This window comes from Lepus europaeus, chromosome 21 (assembly GCF_033115175.1).
Source record: "Lepus europaeus isolate LE1 chromosome 21, mLepTim1.pri, whole genome shotgun sequence".
NCBI classification, from domain to species: domain Eukaryota; kingdom Metazoa; phylum Chordata; class Mammalia; order Lagomorpha; family Leporidae; genus Lepus; species Lepus europaeus.
The window spans coordinates 55017015-55034892 of NC_084847.1; the positions used below are offsets into that span (position 1 = coordinate 55017015).

General features: G+C 53.1%; 1 protein-coding gene and 1 non-coding gene across 7 annotated transcripts in view; both read right to left on the bottom strand.

Annotated features, from left to right (window-relative positions):
• Positions 1-13618, bottom strand: part of TRRAP (transformation/transcription domain associated protein) — a 117193-nt gene extending 103575 nt beyond the window's left edge. For 5 of the 6 annotated variants that reach the window (XM_062180149.1, XM_062180151.1, XM_062180148.1 and 2 more), the window contains exons 1-5: positions 13553-13618; positions 10574-10734; positions 10140-10189; positions 5170-5280; positions 1845-1949 (exon numbers count right to left, since the gene is read on the bottom strand). In XM_062180149.1, the coding sequence (XP_062036133.1) occupies positions 1845-1949; positions 5170-5280; positions 10140-10189; positions 10574-10673 (366 nt within the window). In that variant the 5' untranslated portion in view covers positions 10674-10734; positions 13553-13618. Of the gene's footprint in view, positions 1-1844; positions 1950-5169; positions 5281-10139; positions 10190-10573; positions 10735-13094; positions 13151-13552 lie in introns of those variants that run through there. The other variant, XM_062180147.1, reaches the window with a different exon arrangement.
• LOC133751153 (small nucleolar RNA ZL1) lies at positions 10270-10472 on the bottom strand. Its single transcript, XR_009864785.1, has one exon. It is a non-coding gene; the product is annotated as a small nucleolar RNA ZL1 (small nucleolar RNA).
• Positions 13619-17878: the final 4260 nt, after the last annotated feature.

Below are 17878 nucleotides of genomic sequence, written 5' to 3' on the forward strand. Positions count from 1 at the left end.
ACACGTCTCATGACTTGAAAATACAGGCTGAACAAATTTAATCCAAAATCGGAAATTTTCTGTGCACCAACATGAGACCACAAAAGGAAAATCCCATATCTGACCTCCCGGGACAGGGTTACAGTCATAACATGGTGCAGTGGAGCTGGCTCCGTGGCACAGGTTAATCCTCCGCCTGCGGCACTGGCATCCCATATGGGCACCAGTTCTAGTCCCGGCTGCTCCTTTTTTTTTTTTTTAATGACAGGCAGAGTGGATAGTGAGAGAGACAAAGAGAAAGGTCTTCCTTTTTTGCTGTTGGTTCACCCTCCAATGGCCGCTGCAGCCGGCTCATTGCGCTGATCAGAAGCCAGGAGCCAGGTGCTTCTCCTGGTCTCTCATGCGGGTGCAGGGCCCAAGGACTTGGGCCATCCTCCACTGCCTTCCTGGGCCATAGCAGAGAGCTGGCCTGGAAGAGGGGCAACCGGGACAGAATCCGGCGCCCCGACCGGGACTAGAACCTGGTGTGCTGGCGCCACAAGGCGGAGGATTAGCCTGTTAAGCCACGGCGCCGGCCTGTTCCCCTTTCAATCCAGCTCTCTGCTATAGCCTGGGATAGCGGTAGAAAATGGCCCAAGTGCTTGGGCCCCTGCATCTGCATGGAAGACCAGGAAGAAGCACTTGGCTCCTGGCTTCGGATCGGCACAGCTCTGGCTGTTGCTGCCATCTGGGGAGTGAACCAACAGAAGGAAGACCTTTCTCTCTGTCTTTCCTTCTCACTGTCTGTAACTCTACCTCTCAAATAAATAAATCTTAAAAAAAAAAAAAAAAGAAAGAAAAAAAAATACACGGTACACTAATAAAACATGGTACAAAATTCCTTCAGGCTCTACGTACTGGGGATACGGTGAACATAAATTAATTTCCTGTCTAGACTAGGAATCCGTCCCCACGGTATCCCAGTACGTACATGCAAATACTCCAAAATCTGAACAATTCCCTTCTGGCCCCAAGCATTTTGGGGAAGGACTACTCAGCCGGTATTGCAGAGGAGCACAGGCTGCGGGCCACAGCTGCTGCCAACACTCTGTGCGCAGCAACGCCACGTCTCACTGACAGGGAAGCGAATCCTCAGAAGTTAACACGGCTAACACAGCCCACGTCTGAACCATACTCTGTCCCCTCCAGAGCACGTCCTTCCAGGGGGCCCAGCACAGAACCCTCAGCGCACCAAGGTCAAGGACAGAGCCATCGGTCTCAGCCACTGACTTAACAGGCACCACAGGGATTCCAGACACTCTTGGGGGTGTGCACGTGGGTCAACACTGTGCTTCTGACACATGATGCAAACAAGCCCCATCTCCGAGCTCCTCCACCACTGCCCAATTCATTTCCCACAAAGTTTTCATTTATTCCCACTGTCTAGTCAAGTCTCTGGTCATAGTTTTCAATCATGTCATCTTTCCTAATAATTTAAGTTGGGGACATGGAGGAACAAGGACATTCACACAATTTTTTACTCTGGAGGACGGCATTGTGGTGCAGCAGGTAAAGCCCAAGCTTCCAATGCCCATCTCACAAGGCATCGGTTCAAGTTCCGGCTGCTCCACTTCCAATTCAGCTCCCTGCACGGCCTGGATGGAAGCTATCTCCCCTGGGCCCCCGCTGTCTCTCTCTCTCTCTCCTCCCCTCCTCAGCCCCACTAACTCTGACTTTGAAAGAAATAAATCTTTAAATTTTTTTTGCTCCTGTGATTCAAAACTTAAGTGAAAGAGGAATAGTTGTCTAACACCGAATTTTACCCTAAGAAAAATCATCGAAGGCTTTCTAAAACAGCTATCCATTGAGAATTTTCCAAAAGTTACCTCTAAAAAGCGAAACATCACAGACAAAACATTTTTTGTATGAGGACGAAGATGTTCGTTGGTTGGTATTCGATGAATTATCTCAAGTACTAGTTTCCGAAGTTGCTAAGGAAAAACAATAAAAAAAATAAAGATAAAACACTCAAGAGTTTCAATGTCACCAGCTCGTAGGCATGAGCGTCACACATCGTCTGCACCCAGCAGTGGTAACCACCACACTAGAAGATGGATCCAAATTTAACAACAGTCCTGTACAGTATCTAAACGGAATCCAAAGTACGTATCGCAAATCACTATTTTCAATAATTCTACAAGGGGTCTTCATAAAAACATGTATTATAAAACAACTGGATGGATTTCAAAACTTTTTCCCACCAAAATAAACTCAAACCAACTTGCCAATACCATGTCTGAAAAAAAATCTAGTTTGAGGTACCATGTCAGTAAGTTACCAGTTTAAAAAGAGCCCTGGGGCGGGCATTGTGGCACAGCAGGTTAACGCCCTGGCCTGAAGCGCAGGCATCCCATATGGGCGCCAGCTCTAGTTTCAGCTGCTCCTCTTCTGATCCAGCTCTCTGCTGTGGCCTGGGAAAGCAGTAGAAGATGGCCCAAGTCCTTGGGCCCCTGCTCCCGTGTGGGAGACCTGGAAGAAGCTCCTGGTTCCTGGCTTCAGATCAGTGCAGATCCGGCCACTGCGGCCATCTAGGGAGTGAACCAGCAGATGGAAGACCTCTCTCTCTCTCTCTGCCTCTCTCTGTAACTTTCAAATAAATAAAAAAGAAAATTGAGGTTTAAAAAAAAAGAGCCCCCCCAATCAGAGTGACATGAATTGTGCTGAAACGCAGGTAAGACCAAACAGCAGACTCTGGAGAAGCGTGGGTGAAGAATACTGAAATCACTGTGCATCACCAACAGTTAATCCACAAGGAAGACGAAGCCCACGGCAGAGCACACATCGGTCTGGGAGGAAACAGATGACTCGTCTGTGCCCTCATGAAGAGGCATGAGCGTCACCACAGGCGCAACAACCAACAGAGACAGCTCAACTGGCACAGGCTGACTTTCCACGCGCCAGGCTGCCAAACCGCTGCTCCACCATCAGCGGCACACGAGGCCAGAGCTTCCGCGAGCCCAAGCTCCTGACGCGTTCACGGCTTCACCACTATCATCCTGAAGACAGAGCACGGTCAGGGTAATGGCTACCAAGAGGGGGTGTGGTCTGATCTAGCAGCAGGCACAGCAATGGCTTTTGGGGACGCCCTAGGCATTCCGTTCACGTCTGGAGGCCACAGAACAGAGCATCTGTTTATTAGCCATGTTTTGAGAAGGCCGAAGCCTCCACAGGAAAACGCTCAGGAAGGTGTCAGAGGCCCTCTCCACCCCCACAACCCTCCTGCCGCTCCTCTGTCAAAGCTGGCTTGGGGGCACTCTAGCTTGGGGGTGCTCTGGCGGCCAATCCTCAGGCATCCACCTCCCAGTCCCGGTTTGCCTCCTTCTGACCTTTGTTTCCTAGTGTTAAGAAACCTTCGCAGGGCATCCATTTTTCTTCAGTTGCTAATGTAAGCTGCATAGACAAGGTTAGGGTCCCAGGACCCCCAGGGGACGGACTCAAAGGCTGGTATTGTTGGCTACCACAGTGTCTTGAATTTGATGGAGCTGATGTTGAGAAATAAATATAATAATCGCTAGCTTTTCATTTGACTTTCCCTGAATTTTCTCAAAGTCCCTTGTGCAATTATTAATCAAATAGGCCCATTTCCCTTCTTTCACAGTTTATCAGTATTTCTAGCAGAAGGACACTCATGGACAAATATCAAGGAGCGTAAAGGTGAGAAAGCCAAACGTGGACTAAACGTCCCCTGGGATCGCCCTTCTAATCCGAGTTCCGAGCCCATTATGTCACCTCCAATTACCTGGGGCCCAGGGACTCGTCCCACCCCAAACTGTGCTAAGCTGCCACGGTTCTGTGTGTGGAGCTGACAGCTAAAAGGCAGGACAAATACGTAATATCTTCAACTGGTACAACATCAAAATGGTTTACCCAGCATTTAATTTTCATTGGTATTACGGCAACATTTTAAAGTTCCTTCTAAGAGAGATATATTCGGGGCCAGCACTGTAGCATGGCAGGTAAAGCTGCTACCTGCGATGCCACCACCCCATATGGGCGCTGGTTTAAGTCCTGGCTGCTCCACTTCTGATCCAGCTTCCTGCTAAAGCACCTGGGAAAACAGCAGTCAATGGCTCCTGCACCCATGTGGGAGAGCGGAAGCAGCTCCTGGCTCCTGGCTTCTGAATGGCCCAGCCCTGGCCATTGCTGCCATTTGGGGAGCAAACCAGCAGATGGAAGATTCTCTCAGTATCTCAACCCCTCTCTCTAACTCAATCTTTCAAATTAATAAAATAAATCCTTTTATTAAGGGAGAGATATATGTTCAAATATCTTTTTTTAAATGGGGGAGGTGGGCCAGGCACTGAGGCCCAGTGCATTAAGCAGCTGCCGGGACACCCGCACCCCACACTGCAGTGCCTGGCTTCAGTCTCAGCTCCTCCGCACGCCAACCCAGCTCCCGATCTAATGCACACGGGAAGGCGGCGGAGGACGGCCCAGTCCTCCTACATGGAGACTGAGAGGGGGTTCCTGGCTGTGATCCAGCACGGACCTGGCTGTTGCAACCACATGGGGAAAGAACCAGTGGCTAGAAGGTATCTTTTTACTGTTTGTCCCTATCTCTGTCACCCTTTCAAATAAATAAATAAATCCAACAACAACAAAGTGGGGGGGGGGGGGTGGAAAGAGGACAATAGATGAGACCAAATTGGCCATACATTCTAAGAACGGAAATTAACACGGACAAGAGGTCCAGGGGCTGTCATGAAAGCATTATTCTTTCTTGTGTTCATTGTTTGAACTTGTACATGTGACACAGCGCGCGTACACGTATGATCAGTTGGCAAATGCAGACAAACTTGTACATGTGACACAGCGCGCGTACACGTATGATCAGTTGGCAAATGCAGACAAACTTGTACATGTGACACAGCGCGCGTACACGTATGATCAGTTGGCAAATGCAGACAAACTTGTACATGTGACACAGCGCGTACACGTATGATCAGTTGGCAAATGCAGACAGCGCAGAGTCAAAAACACAGCCCTGACAGAACAAAACCGAGACAGTTAAGTGAGGAGGCAACGGTCTGGGACAGAGCCCAGCGATCAGCGATGGAACCTCTTCCACCTTCCACGTGGAAGCCCGGCTCCCCGACTTAATTCACGCACGCTCACGGCTCCAGAGCAGGCTCGCGCTCCCAAGCAGGTTACCTGGGCGGGCTTCTCCTGAAGAAACTGAACCTCTCCGTCCTGAAGAAAGGTAAGAAACCGAGGGATAATGTGTTCCAGGAATGTAGAATACTGCGGCGAGGACGTCACATTCTGATGGGGAAGACAAGAGAAGCCCTGTCGTCAGTTCTGTGTTCTCATTTGTACTTCAACTTCACACGAGCTCCAACCAACAGAAAAGCTTCTGCAGAGTCAACAGTAATCCGCAATTTCTGCGGTAACACAGTTTCAGATAAATCAGGATTTCCAATTTGGGGGAGCCGGTACTGTGGCTAAGCCTCCGCCTGCCGTGCCGGCATCCCATATGGCATGAGTTCAAGAGCCAGCTGCTCCCCTTCCAATCCAGCTCCGTGTTAATGCGCCTGGGAAAGCAGCAGAAGATGGACCAAGTGCTTGGGCCCCTGCACCTACATGGGACACCCGGAAGAAGCTCCTGGCTTCAGCGAACCTCCAAATAGAAGCTCGCTGTCTGTCTCTAACTCTGCCTTTCAAATAAATAAAAAATAAATCTTAGAAAAAGAAGGAATCCACCCAGATTGGAAGCAATCTATCACATAAGGTAATCTTCCAAGAAGACTCTATAAAGAAAGGGACAAGGCACAAGTCAAAGAGCAGGCAGTGCCACAGTCAGGGCCAGAAGCCAGCGCAAGCCCTGGGGCTCTTTGTACGAGGGGCAGCCCTGGAGCTGTGCATTATCTCAGCAGCTCCTCCTCATGGAGACCCTGTTTGTCATCTTCCATCCCTGAAGCCTAAGGCCTCTTACGAAACACCACATTCAAGGATGACAGGGTAGTACTCCCGCCACCGGATCACTCTCTGCAGGCCAGGTTAGCAAATCATGCGCACCTGCACCGCAGCCCATGCGAACCACGGACTACAAAGCATTCAAACACCCGAGTGCCACATTCCTCCAATGACGACGATTCATTCGGGAAGCCACCCTGTTTCCCTGCAAGTGACTGCACGGAGCCACCAGCTTTCTGAGACAATGAATTTTTCATGTCATTTCTAACATCAGGCTTCTTTACATAACAACCACTTAGCCCAGAATTCTATCCCTAAGCAGTTTAGTGAAATGAATCTGTAATACTACTAAAATCATCAGGAATTTTTTTTTACCCCCATTCACTTCATTTAAATATTTTTCTGGGGTAAGAATGGTAGTAAATTAAAACTGCCTATTTATGGTCAGTTCATTATTTGATGATCTCAGTCATCTGAGTTTCAGTTAAGGTAAATGTTGACATCACAGACTTCAAAAGTCATTATTTGGAAAAGCCCCAAGCATACCACCCACTCTCACTCCTATTAATTTAATCAATGCATCTGAGACCAGAGCCAAGAACTGACTTGCTATCTGCCAGAAACTACAACGGAGATTAAGTCTTGGACGCCACTCTACAAGGGCCAGACCCTTGGTCCTGATCACCCCAGGCCCGTGTGCTTGCTCCTGCGGTCACAGGCTGCCCTAGGACCTCAGCCTCTCTGGGTTCTTGCACAGCAGGAGCAGGCAGATCCTCTTACATACTTTCAACAGCTTGCTGTAGCAGCCCGAGCAGAAGACAAAGCTCTGCAGCAACATCTGTTATCTCAGGATTTTGTTTTTCCGGCTAACCTCAAGACAAGTCCTTGAAAATGTCCATTTGAAAAAAACAACAACAAAAACAAAAAAAACTGGAGTCTGTGTTTGGACGCAAAGGGATAAGCCACCAGTGTGACACTATTCCCTACCGGAACACTGGTTCACATCCTGTCTGCTCCACTTCCAATCCAGCTCCCGGCTAATGCACCTGGGAAAGCAGCAGGTGATGGCCCAAGTGCCTGGGCTCCTGCACCCACATGGGAGACCCGGAAGAAGCACCTGGCTGCTGGCTTCATCCTGGCCCAGCTCTGGCCATTGCAGCCATTTGGGGAGTGAACCAGCAGATGGAAAATTCTGTCTCTCCCTCTCTTTGCCTTTCAAATAAATCAGTCCATCTAAAACACAAACAAAACCTGAAACACTATCTATAAGAGTATCTGACTCAATCTCACTAGCATTTCCCTAATGTTTATGAATTCAAAAAACCATGCAGAGGCTAGGAAACATTTTATCGGTTGAACTTAATCTTACTCTGTGCGAAAGGTTTTATCTTCCCCATGTTAAAATAAGAAATGTGGGGCTGCCACTGTGGTGTGGCATCTGCCTGCAGCACCAGCATCCCATACGAGCACCGGTTCCTGTCCCAGCTGCTCCTCTTCCAGTCCAGCTCTCTGCTGTGGCCCGGGAGTGCAGCGGAGGATGGCCCAAGTGCTTGGGCCCTGCACCCCATGGGAGACCTGGAGGAAGCTCCTGGCTTCATATCAGCTCAGCTCTTGCCACTACTGACATTTGGAGAATGAACCAGCGAATGGAAGACCTTTCTGTCTGTCTCTCCCTCCCTGTCTCTCACTCTGCCTCTCAAATAAAGTCTTCGTATATATAAGAAATGCAACTTTCAGCCGGCGCCGTGGCTTAACAGGCTAATCCTCCGCCTTGCGGCGCCGGCACACCAGGTTCTAGTCCCAGTTGGGGCGCCGGATTCTATCCCGGTTGCCCCTCTTCCAGGCCAGCTCTCTGCTATAGCCCAGGAAGGCAGTGGAGGATGGCCCAAGTGCTTGGGCCCTGCACCCACATGGGAGACCAGGAGAAGCACCTGGCTCCTGGCTTCGGATCAGCACGATGCGCTGGCCGCAGCGGCCATTGGAGGGTGAACCAACGGCAAAAAGGAAGACCTTTCTCTCTGTCTCTCTCACTATCCACTCTGCCTGTCAAAAAAAAAAAAAAAAAGAAATGCAACTTTCTCATCTATGAAACTGGAACCAGAAGAACCTTCAAGGTGTGCAAATTACGAGATACATCTTTTCAGGTGTGGGACAAGGAACCCCACAAGATCATGATTTCCGATTCCAGCGGGCACGTTCACGGGGTGAGCCGAGGGTCACCAGGGCTCTCTGCCTGTGCACGGTTTCCTGACGGAGGCTCGGCAGGCTGGGTACCAACAGAGCAGAGGCCTGCTGCGCTGAGGAAACACAACAGAACTCAAGCAGCTGCAGTGGCTGGAAGGGGCAGGGCACAGGGTGCTGGGACATCCTCCTGTGGCTTCCCCAGGCCTCGGCTGGGGGCTGCACAGACAGAGGGCAACAGCGTAGCCCTCCCTAGAGCCCGCCAGAGAGCGGCAGCTTTAGGATTCCAAGACAATGAAGACACGAGGAGACAGAGCACCGTGAGCCTGGAGCACAGAGTCAGGCGGGGTGCAAAGCTCTCCTTCACACCTTGATGAGATCCCAGACACCACGCCACCAGGTGCAAGGACCATGATGCCAGCTCCCAAAGCCTCAACTCAGCGTCTGGCAAGCATGGAGGCTGGATCCCCCAAGTCCTAGGGACACTGGAAACGCGTGAGCTTTCCTAAGATCTCCCCGTACAAGACATAAAGCCAAGTCCACACAAGTTCAGTGAGATCAGTTAGCAAATGAAGTGCCTAGGACAACAGATCTATCGACACTCTTCAGAGAGAACGGAACAGAGTCCTGCGGCCTGCATTGTGACACAGTGGGTTAAGCTGCCGCCTGCGACACCGGCATCGCATACGGGCGCCACTTACTGTCCTGGCGGCTCCACCTCTGATCCAGCTCCCCGCTAATGCACCTGGGAAAGCAGCTGAAGATGGCCCAAGATTGGCACCCACGTAGAAAGGGTGAAGCTCTTGATTTTGACCTGCCCCAGTCCTGGTTATTGAGACCACCTGGTAGAGAACCAGCCTTTCAAATAAATAAATAAATCTTAAAAAAAAAAAAAAAATACACAGAATCGGGGCCAGCACTGTGGTGTAGTAGGTTAAGCATCTGCCCACAGCATCAGCATCCCATAGGAGTGCCAGTTCAAGTCCCAGCTGTTCCACTTCCTATCCAGCTCTCTGCTATGGCCTGGGAAAGCAGCAGAAGATGGCCCAAGTCCTTGGGCCCCAGCACCCTCGTGGGAGACCCAGAAAAAGCTCCTGGCTCCCAGTTTCAGATCAGCTCCGCTCTGGCCATTGCAGACATTTGGGGAGTGAACCAGTGGACCAAAGACCTCTCTGTCTGTAACTATGCCTCAAGTAAAAAAAAAAAAAAAAAAAAAAAAAAACTTAAAAAAAAACAAACAAACAGAATCCTTACAACATTTTACACATAACGTCCTCTGCATAATCAAAAGTTACTAGATAAGCAGAGCAACAGGATAATGTGACCCACAGCTGACAGAAATGAACTCCCAGACAGTCCAAATGATGTCACACTCAAAAAGCAATAGAACAGGACTTAAGCAGTGAACACATAGGGATCTGCAGAGAAATGAGATCTATAAAGACTCGAGTGGAAATTCTAGAACTCTGAGTACAATAACTAAAATGTTTAAATACAAAAAATAACCTGAAAAAAAAAATTGTAATCCCCAGCAGACTGGAAAGGACAGAACAGTAGCCAGCGAAGCCGAAGGCTGCTGGAGAGAATTATCCAGTCAAAAAGAACAAACGGGAAAACAGGCAAGACAGAACGAGCATCGTCTGAGGGACCTGGGAGAGGACACAAAACCGTAGACTGGGCAGTGGCAGAGCCACACAGGCCTTTAGGTTACCCCACGGCTACACAGGATCTGCAACCCTACAGCATGAGCAAGTGCCTGAAGACACAAGGGTTTCAAACACGGGAAATGTTACAACAATCACAAATGCAACATTTTCCAACAGGGTTTGGGGTTCGTCCACACTAGCGTGGAAAGGATGGACAACTCGACACACAGATTTTCACGTTTCGGTTCTGAAATACAAAACAAAACGAAATACAATGCAGGAACTTCGTAGTTATTACTTAAAAGGTTGACAGAGCAGCAATAGGCAAGCACATAGGAATACTGACCTCAAAATGCAAAACATAAAACAGAGAGCTCGTACCTCAAAATTTTCACTAACTTCTTGCATCATTTTTAACTTCGTTTCATCAGCTGTAAATGGCAAAACAAACCATCAGGTAAGTGAAATTAGATGAAGGACATTCCAAATGACTGGATTTAACACTCTGCGAGAAGCAATCAGATCTTATCAGTTTGACTGTCATGGCCCAACAGAAGGCACACAGCTAGTTCCCTATAACCAGACACACACGCATAGCCAGACACACAGGGAGCACACAGACAAGGATGGACGCGGACGGACGGACGGACACACACACACACACACGTGCCTCTTTGGGGATCCAGCCAGTGTGGCTCATCATTTTGCTTCTCCATCAAGTACAGACAAACAAGGATAAAGCTCCTCCTTGCTACCGCCAACACCGTACCACCTGAACTGAGCCGAGCCAGTGACAGGAAGGCATTTCCACTCACGTGTATTTACATCCGTGAGAGCCGCCACAAACTGAAGGTACTTTTTCATCAGAGTGGTTTGGTCAACCACGGTGGCCCCTTGTGTTGCAACGAACGCCATTTTCCCTTTGAGCTGGTTTACGTCTCAGGAGAAAGGTATCGGGCCCATCAGCTCACCCGGCCTGCGAAGAGAGCGGACGGTTAACACCTAGCAAGGGAACAGACGCACTCACTGGCCAAATGGTCCCCAAGTGCTTGCCTTAACCTCAACACTGCCACATGAATCCAGAACGTAACAGTATCCCCTCTGCTTTTTTTTTTTTTATGTAAAATCTATGCAAATCCACTCTGCCTACTGATTCCTGAACATGATTCTTAGACACAAATGCTTCTTTCCTACTCTCTCTCCTTCCTCCCCTGAGCCAGGGGCTGGCAAACACCTTCCATAAAAAGCCAGATGGTAAACACTGATGCCTCTGTGTGGCCACGCCGTCTCTGACACAGCCTCTCAGCTCCACCGTAGTCACACAGCAGAGGCAACAAGTAAACGAACTGGCAAAGCTGCGTCCCGGGGAAGCTTGACAAGTGTCATTCTCAACCATCAGAAAACACGGTTCTTCCTGTTCCTTTCCCGCAACCATTAAAAATACACAAACATGTCCATTCATGGGTCGCTTGCAGACAGACAAGGGTGGATCCGGCCTCACTGCACTCTGCGACCTCTGCCCTGGTGATCTGCTCTCAAACTTCACCATGCATTACAAGCTGCTGGGAGCAGCCGGCAGTGTGCACAGCCGCCGCCTGCAATGCTGGCACCGCACACGGGCGCCAATGTGAGTCCTGGCTGCTCCACTTCTGATCCAGTTCCCGGCTAATGCGCCAAGGAAAGCACAGAGGAGTGCCCAAGTGGTTGGGTCCCTGCCACCCATGTGGGAGCCCAGGACGGAGTTCCAACTCCTGGCTTGGGCCTGGCCCAGCCCTGCCCATTGTGGCCAACAGTGGATGGAAGATCTCTCTCTTCCTCTCTCTCTTTCCCTTTGTGTAATTGTATGCCCTTCAAATAAATAAATAAATCTTTATTAAAAAAAAAAAAAAAAAAAACAGCAGGTGCCAAAAGGTGGACTTGGAAGCATCACTCTGGAAACTGTGAATGCTGTTTATGGCGGGCACCTAAACACTCCGATAGTGAGCTCTCGCTTCCTGAAGCACCTCAGTGACCACACTTTTTTTTTTTTGGACAGGCAGAGTGGACAGTGAGAGAGAGAGACAGAGAGAAAGGTCTTCCTTTTCCGTTGGTCCACCCCCCAACGGCCACAGCGGCCAGCGCACCGCGCAAACTGCTGCCCCAAGCCCACACACAGAAGCAGGCTTGGTTTCTGTTTCAAGATCTGTCGGGGCAGAGCTGTGGCACAGCGGCTAGAGCCACCACCTTGGACACCGGCGTTCGTATCCGGCTGCTCCACTTCCGAGCCACTGCTTTTCCAGCAGTGGAAGGAGGCCCAAGTGCTCAGGCCCTGCGCCCGTGTGGGAGACCGGGACGCAGCTCCTGGCTCCCACCTGGCCCAGCACCGGGGGTGAACCAGCGGATGGAAGACCTCTGTCTCTCCTCGCTCTTTCAAATAAATAAATAAGCCTTAAAAAAAACAGAACCTTCAACGAAAGTGCATCCAGGAGCCAGCCTCCTTCACGTAATTCCACTGAGCATAAGAGAAGTGGCTTCCACACCTTTCCCGCACTAGGGGACCCGCTCCCTCGCAGCTGACACTGGGAGGGGGGCATACCAGGACACCCGCGGGCCACTCTCGGAGGGTGCCCACGCCCGACCCTCTGGCCCAGGGAGTCCCTTCCAGGTCGAGCCCTCCACCCAAACACCACCCAAGGCCACTCCCCCATCCGAATCCCCCGGGGCCCCAGGACGCAGGGTCCCACCCTCCACCCAAACAGCCCCCATGACCACTCACAGGCATCCCCCAGGGACCCCAGGACACAGGGTCGTGCCCTCCGCCCAAACACCCCCTAGGACCACTCCCCATCCGCAGCCCAGGACGCAGGGTCCCGCCCTCCGCCCACACACCCCCCAGGACCACCCCCCATCCGCAGCCCAGGACACAGGGTCCCGCCCTCCGCCCAAACACGCCCAGGACCACTCCCCATGCGCATCCCCCGGGGGCCCCAGGACGCAGGGTCCCGCCCTCCACCCAAACACCCCCAGGACCACTCCCCATGCGCATCCCCCGGGGGCCCCAGGACGCAGGGTCCCGCCCTCCGCCCAAACACCCCCCAGGACCACTCCCCATCCGCAGCCCAGGACGCAGGGTCGCGGCCTCCAGGGCCTCCCTCCGCCCCAGCAGCCCCCGCCCCGGCCCCGCCTCGGCTCTTTAAAGCTCCGGAAGCCGCCAGCCCTCCCCGGGGGCTCGTCCCCGCCCGGAAGCAGCTCCGAGGCCCGGCGCGCCCGCCAGTCGCGGCCCTGCGGGGAGGCCGGGGCCGCACCGGGCCTGAGGCGGCGCCGCCGGGCCAGCGGGGGCGCTGTCGGCGCCGCTACCTGGGTTCCGCGCGCCGGGCCCCGGCGCGGACAACGGGCGGTGCCAGGCCGGCCGGGGTGGCTAGACGCGGGCCCAGGCCCTCGCCCGATCAGTGCGGCCGCAAACGGCCCTCCGCTTCGCTCCTTGTGTCGCCGACGCCGGGCTCTCCGCGACCGCCTCCCGGGCCGCGCTACGGCGAGCGCCGAGGGCCAATCCCCGCGCCCGCGCGCTGCCTGCGCGTCTCCCGCCGCTTGCTCTCGCCGAGCGGAGGTCCCAGGGCCGCAGCCGACCCCCGCCTCTTCCCGCCCCCACCCTCGAGCGGGGTGGGCTGCAGCGAGGGGGCGTGCGGCTCCCCGGAGCGCCCGCAGCCCCCTTGTCGCGAAGCCGCGTCGCGGAAGACCCTCCCCACGCTGCGGCGGACGCGTGCGCCTCCCGGTGCCGTTCGGCCGCCCCCTGCCCCCCCCCCCCCCCCGCTTACCTGGCCCTCCGCCGCCGGACCCCCGCGGCCCCCCCAGCGAAGCCCGCGCCGCGGCGCGCCGTCCCGCCCCCGCTTAAAGCGGCTGCGCCAGCCGACCGCGAGCTGGGCCCCGGCGCGCCGCCCCCAAGTGGGTGCGGCCTGGGCGGGAACGGGGAGGGGCGAGCGCGGCCCGGGTGGGCTCGCCCGCACACCTGGGCCGGGGTCCGCAGGTGCTGGGCTTCCTCGGGCGCCTTCTGCCCTCCCGAGGGCCTTCCCGGGCTGGCGGCGGCGGTCGGGCCCGGGGTGGAGGCCTCGGGTGGGATTGAGTGGGGCGGGGTCTCTCCCGCCCGCCCCCTGCCTGGGGTCGAGGAGGAAGGAGCCTTGAGAAGTTTGGAGACCCTGTTGGTGAAGGCAGGCTCGGGCGCTCTGCCTGGAGGTGGCGGCAGGACCGCCTTGCACCCGCTCCTACCTGGCGGGCAGGTGCGGTCCTCTGAGGACAGAACCTCGTGGAAGGAGCCCTGGGGCCAGGCCAGCGATGGAGACCCGGAGAGGACAGTCCCGTGGGCTGCTCCTGGCAACATGAGGCCGCTGTGTTAAGTGCACGGAGCGCCGAGCCACGCCTTTGCCTCACCTTGGTGCGTGCGCCTTGCTGTCTGCCCCACCCTGAACCCATCGCCCTTAATCCTCCCGGATCCCCTGCTGTCACGCCCCATAGCTAGGTTTCACTGTGCAGCAAGTAGGGTTGGCCACGCCTGCAGGCACCCCTGAGGGTGTTGCCAGCTCCTAACTAGCCCCTCAAAGGTAGGAACGTGAGTGGGCGTCTTGTCCCGGCTACTCCACTTCCAATCCAGCTTCCTAATAGTGCGCACCTGGGGAGGCAGCACACGGAGGCTCAAGCTACCTGGGTCCCTGCCACCTCCTTGGGAGACCAGGTGATGGGAGTTCCCGGTTCCCCACTTCCACCAGGCCCGGTCCTGGCTGTTGCAGTTGTTTGAGGAGTGAACCAGTGGATAGAAGATCTCTCTCTCTCAAATAAAATGCAAATAAACATAAAATGCAAAACCCTCCAAGCGAGGGGGCGTGGACTCATCCTCAAGTGGCCCTGCTTAGCGCCCCAAATTTCCTGCATTTCACCATGTCTGTTGCCCCTCCTCCTAGACCGGGAGCTCTTTTGTCTTGGTTCACCAATGAGTGCCATCACCGGTGTCAGACACCTCGGTCTGCTGCAGCCCAGACATGCATTCGGGACACCTCTGAGGGCTGGTGCTATAATACAGGTGCCAGCCGGAGGAGGCAGCCTTCATTCTGAGGCCTTTGACCCAAAGGGGGGACCAGGCAATGTGCAACAGTTACCTACAGGGAGCCCTTTGTAGGAGGATATTCCTGGAGGCTGTCTTGCAACATTGTATCCAGAGGAGGCTAGCGGTCTCAGGCAAAGGAAAGCTACAGGAGACCAGACCCGGATCAGACAGTTTTGAAAATACAATGTATGAAGATGGGTGATGTCAAGAGCCCCCAGCAGGAGGGCATGTACATGTATGCCCCCACATGTACATCTTGTCTGAACCTTGGACTTACCCCTGACCCCCTGGCAGGGGCCGGCACTGTGGCACAGCGGGTAAAGCGGCCATTTGCAGTGCCGGCATCCCATATGGGCACCGGTTTGAGTCCCAGCTGCTCCACTTCCGATCCAGCCCTCTGCTTATGCCCCCTGGGAAGGCAGCAGAAGATGGCCCAACTGCTTGGCCCCTGCACCCACGTGGGGGGCCCAGAGGAAGCTCCCAGTTCCTGGCTTCAGTCCGGCCCAGCCCTAGCCATTGCAGCCATTTGAGAAGTGAACCAGTGGATGGAAGACCTCTTGATCTCTCTCTCTCTCTCTAATAAGTAAATAAATCTTTTTTTTTTTTTTTAATTCCTGGCAACCTGCTTCTCACAGAGGCTGCTGCTTTTGGGAATAGTGCCTTCCCACTGCCTCCTCTACTTTCACAAATCCACAGTTTCCTCTGAGCCACGCCCACTTGAGGCTGTTGAGCCGGTGACAAGCAAACCTCCCCCATCCACTGACAGTCCCTTCCCTTAGCTTGCAGGTGGTCGCCCTCTGGCCTCTTGGTGGTGGGTGCCTGGGGGAGGGAGGGACTTCTGGTCCCTTCTTCTTAACTAGGGGAGCAGTTCTGCAGGCCTGGGTCTACCCTTATGACCTCATTTAACTTACAAATTATCTCTTTAAAGTCTCTCTCTAAATATAGTCCAGACTGGAGGTGAGGACTTTAAGAATGAATTTGCTGGGGGTAGGGCAGGAACACAACTCAGTGTGTGACATATTTAATATGCAAATAAACAAATGAGCACTTTGTCTGGAGCAGGGCTGTCCACTGGATTAGGGTCAGCTGGAGCAGGAACAGGAGGCTATTGCTCAGAGGAATGGATAAAGAAAATGTGGTATACGCACACAATAGGGAGGACACCATGTTGAGTGAAATAAGCCAGACCCACAAAGAAAAATACCGCATGATCTCCCTTATATGTGGGAGCTAAAGTTTAAAAAAAACAATCAAAAGGGGCTGGCACTGTAGTGTAGCAGGTAAACTGCCACCTGCCTGTGACATCAGCATCCCATATGGACACCAGTTCGAGTCCCGGCTGCTCCACTTCCGATCCACCTCCCTGCTCATGCACCTGGGAAGGCAGCAGAAGACGGCCCAAGTGCTTGGACCCCTGCCATCCAGGCTCTTGGCTTCCGCTTGGCCCAGCCCTGGCTGTTGCTGCCATTTGGGGAGTGAACCAACAGGTGAAAGAGTTCTGTCTCTATCTCGCAGCCTTTCAAATAAACTAAAAATGCATTTTAAAACTTTTTTTTTTAAATTTACCATCTTGGGGTTGGTGCTGTGGCTTAGCAGGTAAGGCTGCCGCCTGCAGTGCCAGCATCCCATATGGGCGCCGGTTCGAGTCCTGGCTGCTCCACTTCTGATCCAGCTCTCTGCTATGGCCTGGGAAAGCAGTAGAAGATGGCCCAATGACTTGGGCCCATGTAGGAGACCTGGAGAAAGCTCCTGGCTTCGGATCGGCACAGCTCTGGCCGTTGCAGCCAATTGGGGAGTGAACCAGCGGCTGGAAGACATTTCTCTCTCTGCCTTTCCTCTCTCTGTGTAACTCTGACTTTCAAATAAATAAATAATAAATCTTTAAAAAATTACCATCTTAATCATTTTCTTAAAAAACCCACTCTGGTGGGCATGAACAATCTGCAGGGATTTCCCCACTGAGGGGTGAGGGGGCACCAGGCCTCTGCCTGATTTTTGCTTGTCATTGTTATGTTGTTTTGTTTTTTGTTTTTTGTTTTTTTGACAGGCAGAGTGGACAGTGAGAGAGAGAGAGACAGAGAGAAAGGTCTTCCTTTGCCGTTGGTTCACCCTCCAATGGCCAACGCAGCCAGTGCACCACGCTGATCCGAAGCCAGGAGCCAGGTGCTTCTCCTGGTCTCCCATGGGGTGCAGGGCCCAAGGACCTGGGCCATCCTCCACTGCACTCCCGGGCCACAGCAGAGAGCTGGCCTGGAAGAGGAGCAACCGGGACAGAATCCGGCGCCCCAACCAGGACTAGAACCCGGTGTGCCGGCGCCGCTAGGTGGAGGATTAGCCTGTTGAGCCATGGCGCCGGCCATTGTTATGTTTTAAACTATTGATTTATTTTATATTTTTTCGACTTAGTATTTTAATTATTCATCTTATTTCAAACTTATATTCTAGTCAAAGGCTTAATGGCTCTACTAAATAAAAACTTCAACAAACAAAAAGCAAGAAGACCAGCAGGAAGATAGGCAAGGGCTAGAAACAGTAATACAATGAAGGCTTTGACCTCACTCATGAAAGGATTGACAGCCACCCGGAGGCCAGGCCCCCCTCCACTGCCCCCTGGTGGCCAGGAGTCCTGCTTGCCTTTACCTTACCCTGTCTTCCTGCAGGCTAGCTCTGGGAGCTTGTCCCTGCCTAGAGCCTTCCCCAAGCATGATTTTTTTTTAAAGATTTATTTATTTGAAAGGTAGAGTTACAGAGAGAGAGGGAGAGACAGAGAGATTGTTCATTCGCTGGTTCACTCCCCCAGATGATTGCAACAGCCAGCATTGTGCCAGGCCAAAGCCAGGAGCCAGGAACTTCATCCAGGTCTCCCAAAGGAGTGGCAGGGACCCAAACACTTGGGTCATTTTTCACTGCTCTTTCAAGGCCATTAGCCAGGAGCTGGATCGAAGGTGGAGCAGCCGGGACTCGAACCGGTGCCCTTATGGGGCGGCGGCATTGCAGGAAGGGGCTTTACCTGCTATGCCACGACACCCCCAAGCATGAGTGAACA